Here is an 8,904-nt window from a genome sequence, read left to right on the forward strand (position 1 = left end):
AAGTTTTTCTATCAATTCAATGCATGTTGTAGTCTATTATATGATGTTATATAATATATTATTTGGGCAAAAAACGTCCATCATATTATTAATTAACAATATATGTGCTTCGCGGAGATCATGGCGCCAAGAGAAAAAAAAAAGTGTCGCGGTGGCGACTATCCATATAATTCTTTTGTTCAAATGATGAATTAAAAATAAATAAAGAACGGTAAAATACTCTCTTTCACTGAGCTATTTAGGTCCCCTAACTCCTTGCTCTATGCAACGGCCTATTAACTCCAGTGAGACGAATGGGTCTCATTTCAAAAATCGCCCGTCAGTACAGAGCAAATTAGTTGAAGAAAACCGCCCCATACTCAAAAAATCGATTTTAGTTCAACTTTGGTCGGTTTGTTTTGAGTTTTGCAATAAGAAAAAGAGATTATGATAATTATTCCCGAAGGTAGTCAAGATATAAGTATCAACATCAAATGGATCAAACCTAGTTGCTTACAATTTAACAAATATGCATGCTAATAGCAATCTCATCTCCATCATGAAATTCACGAAGAGATATCTGCATGGCATGCATAATTTAGGAATAAGCAAGATCTAATGACCATATAATAGATTTGGTAATAAATAAGATCTAATGACCATATAATAGACTCGGCTATTTGACAATCTTGCAGAATTTTCGCATGGTAAAAGTGTCCAACAGAACAAATTCTATACACTTCTAACCGCAACATGGGGAATCAGTAAAACTTGCCGGATGAAGATAATGAGAGCTAACAATCCTCTGCTTTATACGAAAAGCAAAACTTGAATCTATAAGACCAGAGATGTCCTGGTACTCGAAAAGAATAATGTACAATCTTCATTGCAAAAATGTGGAGAAGAAGCATCAACTACAAGACATCCCGGTATGGGCAAAACTGACCAAAACTCCAAGTTGATCCGAGCGGATCAGTGACATCAGGAGAATTTGCAGTGCGCCTGTGACAGCAGTTGTGGTACGGCCCCACAGAAGCAACTCAACTGAACAATCGTCTTCAGTTCTCTCAATGTTTGAACCATAGTACATCAGCCGCAGCTTCATGAGTTTGAATTTGTCCGTGCTTCTCTGAGGCTCTGCAAAGAGGACATTTGCACAAGATTATTGGGGGATACGAACATAATCTAAATTCAGAGTAGGAGATTGCCTACTCCAAGAAAAGAGCATATGTGGAGAGAGATTAACGAACCAGTCGTTTGAAGGATCTGCTGTTGGGGGATCTCTTGGCTTTCTCCCCGTCAGGTTTGGCACGGTCCAGGGCCTGGAAAACAAATATTGGCATCCGCATAAGGTGACATAAATCAAACATGAACAAATTATGGAATTATAGCTTGGTGCTGCTTTTGGAAATCCTATCACCCTATTTTACATCATTTCTGCATCCTCCAGCAGCTCTAAAACGAGATGCTCAAGATCAGCATAGCAAAATTTAAATAATCTCCCTTGCCTGTCACGCATTCTTTTCCCCATAGTCTGTCCACCAAAAAGCTCATAAATCCGAAAGAATTGCTCGTGTTAATCTGAAACTCTAATTAGAAAAGCTAGGTCACGCATTGACTTCAAAGTCAGTTCATTGAGAAAGGACGGTGCAAGGTCAATTTGTGCTACAGGTCGATAAGATTTTATACACTGCTAACGGTCAGCAAGATCGAAGTCAAATGCCTTCTCAATGAACAACGTAATCATTTGTTGTAGTCAAATGTTTCATAGCAGAGTAAAAGTGATTACTGAGGTATCTCAATCACTCTGAATTTGATTTAAGGAGTCTACCAAATCTAATTGCTCAATTCGACTATCAAGTTGCAAAGGATTCAAATTCACGACCACTAGAATCTTAATTCAACCAGAGTGGGACAAAGTTACCTGTATCATGGACTCCACACGTCGTCGCATCCGAGTATGCATAAAGCCCTCCGAGCACTAGTTAATAAAGCAATAGGGTATAATTCAGAGGATGCAACGCATTGATGGTTTCAGTAATAATTTGAAACATGAGAATTCGAAGACATCAAAGGAAATATACAATCATTTGTGAATCAGTAGTAGGCAGAAAAGCCAGACCTGGCATCACAATAAGATAAGACTTACAAATTTGTAGATTATTTCAACTAGTTTTCTTTGAATTTTTGTTTATGTAGCTGCAAATTCATTCAAAAGGAAATTCACGACCAACTTCTGGGTAATGTCTTTAAGGCCAATTGCTCAGTGATCACACTGATCCATGACAAAAACATGGTCCACAGCCAGCCTAAATATCCTCATGGGAGATGTGGTCAAAATACAATGTCTTCTCATGGCCATCACGACATATTATTGCAACTCTTATTTTGCATGAAGCATCACTGATGGTTATGATATATTATTACTCTTCGGGACTCACACCAGAAAAGCAAAAATTCACAAAATGCAACATAACAGCAATGTAAAAAGGAAAATGTTCATGACAGAGAACACATTAGTCAGGTTTATCCTTCTACAGAAAAGAACTAAACAACTGAACCAGAGACGAGGAAACTCACCTTCACATGGTAACTAACATATGCATGAAAAGTTAATAGACTCCAAACTGTGCGGTCTAACTTTCTGCCGTCTACATGACGTGGGAAAATTACTGCATTGCATTAAAAATCTAATATCTGTCAAAGGGGATAAACAAACAAGGTAAAAAACGAATATACCTATCCATATTGTTGGTATTACCAAAACTTACGAATCCAGCATTTGCTGATAATGCTTCAGGAGGAACTTTCTTTAGCTCAAGGGGAGGGGTAGAAGACCATGAACAAGAAGGAGCATTATTTAGTCCACTTGTCCGCCTTGCTTCCACAAACTCCTGCATGATTCTTATTCTAATATTAAAAATGATAAAACAAACTTCTAAGTCCTAATACAAGATTGTCTTCACGATATATTTTATCAATTAACAATGACAAAGTCTGCAACCTAAAAGGTACTAACATTGTGAAGAACTAATAATTTGTTAATACCTGAAGGAAAGAAGTCGCTAGAACCGTATCTATCGAGTCACTGAACCTCATTGGGTACACAACAATTACCTTTTCTACCTGCCAAGACAAGGCTAGAATATCAAATAACACGTCTACCAAGTCGAGGAAAGAATTATATTGAATTTTTTTTCCGATTTAATTAATAACAAAACAATTGAGGGATACAATGATATTTTATATGCGAAGCATACATACGCAAGAAAAAAAATTATATATTGCGATGGTTACAGTAACTGTGAACACATGTTTTCTCCTGTTGTTGGGTCTAACCAGGGCACAATCAAGATTCAGACATAATTCAAACAAATATAGTTGGAAGTAATCAAAATAAGAACTACAGGAATCACCCCAATATACCTTTTGACATGGGCATAGGATTAAACCACAATGCTAGTGAAGAAATAATTTCTTCTCCCAGTTAAGTAACATATTATAATGGCATAAAATGGTACAAAGATTAGCATTTATCACTATATATAGCATTCAAACATAGATCTAAGACAAACTCAAATAGTAGATCCTCAAAAATAAACATTAAAGGCAATTCAGCCTGAGATATTCAAAGCTAAAAATATAAATTCATATCAGCCACAGAAGTTAAATACTTAGGAATACCAGTTGCCCTAGGTAAAGCATATGAAAAATGAAATGGAAGTGATCAAAGGAAAAATCTCGTAAGTGTTATTGAAGTGAACAAGGTAAGTCATGATCAGCACCTGAGGAATTACGAAAAATGCCTCCTTAGGTCGGTGGACTAGCGCAATAAGTTGATTCCCATTTGGAATCATCATCCTTGAACCAAGACGTTTTAATACCATTCTCAGCGGGGCACCTAATACTATTTCCCTAACAGAGGCAATCTTAACCAACAAAGACTGTTTGTAATCTGCAACATGATTAATAAATTCAAGTGTCAGAAATTCTCAACGAACAAACAAGTAATGAAACATCTGAAACTCTGCAGAAAGTTCAAATTAACATAGAATTTGGTTCTTCATACATAGTCTGAAGCCAATCTCAATTCTTTTACACTAGATGTCGATGGTCCTTAAGTTATATTGATTATATGCATCATCATTTTCTTTTCCTTGGTTTGTACATGATAAGAAGATTTTATGGGTGTAGAGACTAAAGGTAACAAGACAAAAAAGAAAAGATACAACAGAAGGAAGTATCAAGCCTCAACTACCCTATAGTTTCTCACAAGGAAAGCTATACTAGTTATACAGATCATGAAGGAATTCCTTGGTTCCTGTATAAGGACTTCGCCTTACATAGAGAAGACTGTTCATGCAATTCCAAGTTCAGAGGAAAAAATGACTCCTCCATTACTCTACACCGATTGCAAGGATCCTCGCATAGTTTCTTAAGCACGAGCCTTCCTGTTGACCCCCAAGACTCTTTGAAAATGGATAAAAACAGAAATTCGAACAAATACTATTGAGTTTAGAGGAGCTAACTCATATGCAGCTTAAAGTATTATGTTTGTATTGCCAGGAAAGAAATGCATACAAGGTCAAAGGAAGTACAATCTAATTTCTTAGATATAGTAAACCCACTGCATTATAATTATCATTATTAATTTCTGGATGGATAGCCAATGACTTTGATACCACATGGAAGATAGAACTTCAAACTGCTTGGAGTCATTCTGAGTTCTTATCTCTTAATATTCCTATATCAACCATGGCACTATTTACTGACTAAGAGAGTTCCCACAACCCCTATTACTGGGAAAATATGTGGGACAGTAATGTAGAATAATGGAAAAGGAGGAAAAGAGGAAAGGAAATAGAAGGACGATGAGTAACATTGTCCAACATTTGAAATTCAATTCCAGCAAGCTGAAAGGTGGAATTTGTTGAACCTTCATCAGGAGGAAGCTTCAAAAGATTTAATTTCAGTGTGAGATTAAAGCCATCTCTTGGAGGATCAAGAATTTGCACGACCACGCCATAGGAAACTTTTATAGCTTCAATAGCTCCAGAAGGAAGTCCACCAGGGAAATCAGTTTCTGGAGGTGGAATAGGCAATGATAACGAGAGTAGCACAATATGTGGGTTCTTCGTCGACACCTGTGAAATGCTCTAAGAATGAGAAAAATACAGGCCTCTCATATATTTTATAGGCATGTCACATGAATAATAAAGAAAAAATAATAAGTTTCATCAATATATATATATATATATGTGTGTATATACATTTTTACATACATGAAATTATCACATAAAATATGTCAAATCCAAAAAATTCAACAAAGCCAACACATTACCTGGACATGGTATCGGACATCGTCAAATTCAACCCATTGATAGTCTAGTTCAACTCCTTTATCAACACTACACAATCAATACTTACGAAGATTGGTCAGTCATATTATTTGATCTAAAGTAAAAGTACTGATTATTTGACCAAACAATTATCACAATCCTTCAAACCAACAAAAGTAATCCATATTAAAAGGCCATTTGTGACCATTAACCATATCAATCCCATCAAAGATGACCAGGAGTATATCACCCGAAGAAAATGATAAATAAAGCAAGGACAGGCATTTCTGACCAATAAGAATGCTCCAATTAGAATATCTATCTTGAGATAGAAAACTCCAATAATTATAGTGATAATTTCCTACCATGATGTTTGGGTATAAAAACTGATCTAGACAAACATTTAAATTGTGTCTAAAAGGAGCACGCGCATTCATATTATGGCAGATCTAGCCTCCCAGACATCCATCCACTTGTGCCTGCAGTAATTGGTGACGTTGCACGTTGCATCAACACCTTAAAATGCATGCAAACCATAAAAAGTCTTCTACATTTCTCATGATGCTAGAATAATGAACTCTATTGACCCAATTAGATCCGTCAACTTAGTGAATTATTCTTCTTAATAGAGCTCCCATTTTTGGTGATCTGGTATCTGTGAGAAACTCTTTTAATTGATTACCATATTAACCCAAGTTCAAATCGACAATTATGAAATCGAATTGAATTTTGCTTCTAGTATGAAAATCTTACACGTTCAATGCCTCAATAGACTAACATTTATCATAACTTGAAATTTCCAACGAAAAAGCAAGAACGGATCTCATTGAAGGATTGCGGTATCTTCCAAATATCTTTGGAACCGTGGTTTGATGACAAACTAAACAAACTTCCCTAGAAACCAAGATCAGCCAAAATTAGACCTTTTTGGAAGAACGTAGAAAACTTGGCCCATGCAAAGTACTGAATTGCTGCAACATGAAATCATGTACTACCTTTAGTCACGATTCAAAGGTTTGGTCGGATTCCAATTTGATCCAAATGTCAGGCTTTTTTAGGGAACCAGCTGTAAACCTCAAAACTTGGCAAATTCTAGTAGAAGGTGCACATATGAAATGACTTCCAGTCACAAATAGGAATTACGGCATGTAACTAGGATCCTTAAAGGACCTCTCATGCATGCTATAATCCGGAAAACATGAAGTCTTATTAATGAAACAATTTCCTCAATTTCCACTGTGCCCAAGTATTCAGTATTTACTTTTCTTTGTTCGAAAGCCAAACTAGAAAGCAACATAAAGGAATAAGTCTAGGTAAGTTTCTATCAAGCATCAAAACGATCTGCTAGAAGGCAGTCCAATCAATCGTCCAAGCAAGAGTAAGCACAACCTTTATATTCAACTAAAGAAATTGAACAACATGAATCCCAGAAAATCATATGTTCCTACTCTTGGAACACCTGTTACTCCTTGTACAATATAAACACAGCATACAAGAAATAGGTTGCAGCAAAAACATCAGCTGCTACATTAAACTATTTTATCAAAAGGAAAGGATGAGAAAGAAACCCAATATGCATAGAGCATGTATTCAGTAAGTTTAATTTTACAGGAAAAGAAAGAACTTCAAAAAAAAAGGATAGGTTATGTGAAAATCAAGCACAGGGTGCCGGAAAAGTACAAAGCAGCAATTTACTTTTAGAGATCCTAGTAGAGGCACTTTTACAAAAATTATATGTCAAAGGTCAAACCTGGAAGTACCTCATTCCTCATAATATCATTCAGTAAAAATTAATCATACATAAACCAGCAAGAAGCCATATTTCCAAACTATCTAGTGACACAATTGTTTATTTTAACGCATGGACACTTAAATCTAACTCTTCAACATTACATAATTCCAAGATCATAAAATTATCTCATTAATGAAGGAACAAATTTGGCAAACTTACAAATTTTCATCCATCTTTGAGATAATACAGAGAGAGTCATTATTATGGGCTTTGGGGGCTTCGACGGAGTATCCTAATAATTTTTTATCAACTAGCAAGTTCCATTTGCTATTCTGTTCAAATTATCGGTATTAAGCTTTACATTCACTCTTAATTATCTGACACGAAGTCATAATTCCTAGGACTTCATATCTAGAACAATATAGACAGCTTTTGTCGAGAAATGCTAAGTGATGTTAGGTTGGTATGTCGGGGATATGATGGAGTTTAGTCATCATCTTATTGAACAAAGTATAGGCACACACAGAATGAGCATGAAGCAATACAGTACCTGCATGTTTTCAGAAGAGTAATCTAATTATCGCCAGCCAAAAATATGGGCCACTACAGGCTAACATTTATCATCGTTAGCCCAGAAAAGGTCTAGCACCAAACAGAGCAAATCCCAAAAGGCTGAAAATTTTTAGATCATTAGACTGATAGTATTCTAGGAATTCATGAAGTCTCATTCGCCTCTACAAAAGTTAATTTACAACTTAAGAATCCCAACAATCATAAACGATACCTCAAACCCATGGTTTGTGGAAGCACCACATATAGAGAAAACTACGATAGGCCAACCCAATTTCTTGTGTTTAACAGTTAGCCATGGAGGCCCTTAACGGCCGAACTGCAACTCATGTCCGCAGCAGGGCACTGCATTATGAGAAAGAGTCCTTCATCACAGCCAACGACGACTAGAGACCACATAGAATCCTCGGAAGGCAAAATTACCCAAATGTGCAAAGCAGAAAAAGAGGCGGAAGCATCAAAACGGTAGCAAGCAAAGAAGGGAAAATCCGAATAGGACTGGGATGGAAGGAAGACGAAGACGTACTTCTGAACACGATTCAACAGGGTCTGAAGGAGGAACCGGGAATGAGATTGCAAAAGAATCATCTATGTCGTATGCTCGCTCTGAGGATTTTTGCAGCAGCTCAGCCGCGGCTCCAGCGGGTTCGGATCGCCTGGGAGGGCAGAGTGCAAGCTGCAGGGCTCGGGCTCGGTAGGGAGTGAGAGACAGCGAGAGAGAGGGCAAGGCAGCTGCTTGCTGGCTTCGATCCCTAGAAATTAGAATCGCCGGGTGGGTTCCATTCTTCTGAAACGAGCAAGGAAAAAACGATTCCTGTGACAGCTAAGGACATTGAAATTGGAAATAATAAATAAAATAATAATATTAAAAAATACGTTTTATATTCAATTTATTTAAATAAACATAAAAAATATAGGTCACTGACAAAGTTTTACTTAACTTAACTTTTTTTTTTCTCAAATCAACAACACAATCGTTACATCTGTGTATTTAGTTTTAGATTCTCTCTCATGCTTTTTCTTATCTATTATCTAAATTAATTTTTTAAAACTAAATTCCCTCAACTATTTAACTTTTTATTTTTAATTTCAATATTTTTACTTTAATTCAACATCATAATCATTATTTTTTATCTTATTTTTTAAATTCTCTCACATATTTTTTTCAATTACTTTCGTCTTCATTTTCTCGAATCGAACTAAATCAAATTAAATCAAATCTAACTTCATTACCAAACGTTATGATGAAATCTTTGCACTATTTTATTTTTTATTTTTTCATTT

The 8,904-nt window shown here is 36.0% G+C and overlaps 1 protein-coding gene across 2 annotated transcripts; it reads right to left on the minus strand.

The window, feature by feature from the left end:
* Window positions 1-613: 613 nt before the first annotated feature.
* Window positions 614-8,429, minus strand: LOC116204533 (actin-related protein 2/3 complex subunit 2A). 2 transcript variants are annotated; one of them, XM_031536667.1, is made up of 11 exons: window positions 8,147-8,429; window positions 7,835-7,965; window positions 5,321-5,387; window positions 4,916-5,123; window positions 3,765-3,934; window positions 3,028-3,105; window positions 2,741-2,873; window positions 2,560-2,651; window positions 1,904-1,960; window positions 1,230-1,301; window positions 614-1,116 (listed from the first exon to the last, which is right to left on the minus strand). In XM_031536667.1, the coding sequence occupies exons 2-11, from the start codon at window positions 7,843-7,845 to the stop codon at window positions 1,081-1,083; spliced, it is 924 nt and encodes a 307-aa protein (XP_031392527.1). In that variant the 5' UTR covers window positions 7,846-7,965; window positions 8,147-8,429; the 3' UTR covers window positions 614-1,080. The 2 variants fall into 2 exon arrangements, with proteins under 2 accessions (XP_031392527.1, XP_031392526.1); XM_031536666.1 differs by lacking the exon at window positions 7,835-7,965.
* Window positions 8,430-8,904: the final 475 nt, after the last annotated feature.

Source organism: Punica granatum, chromosome 4 (assembly GCF_007655135.1).
Source record: "Punica granatum isolate Tunisia-2019 chromosome 4, ASM765513v2, whole genome shotgun sequence".
Taxonomy (NCBI): domain Eukaryota; kingdom Viridiplantae; phylum Streptophyta; class Magnoliopsida; order Myrtales; family Lythraceae; genus Punica; species Punica granatum.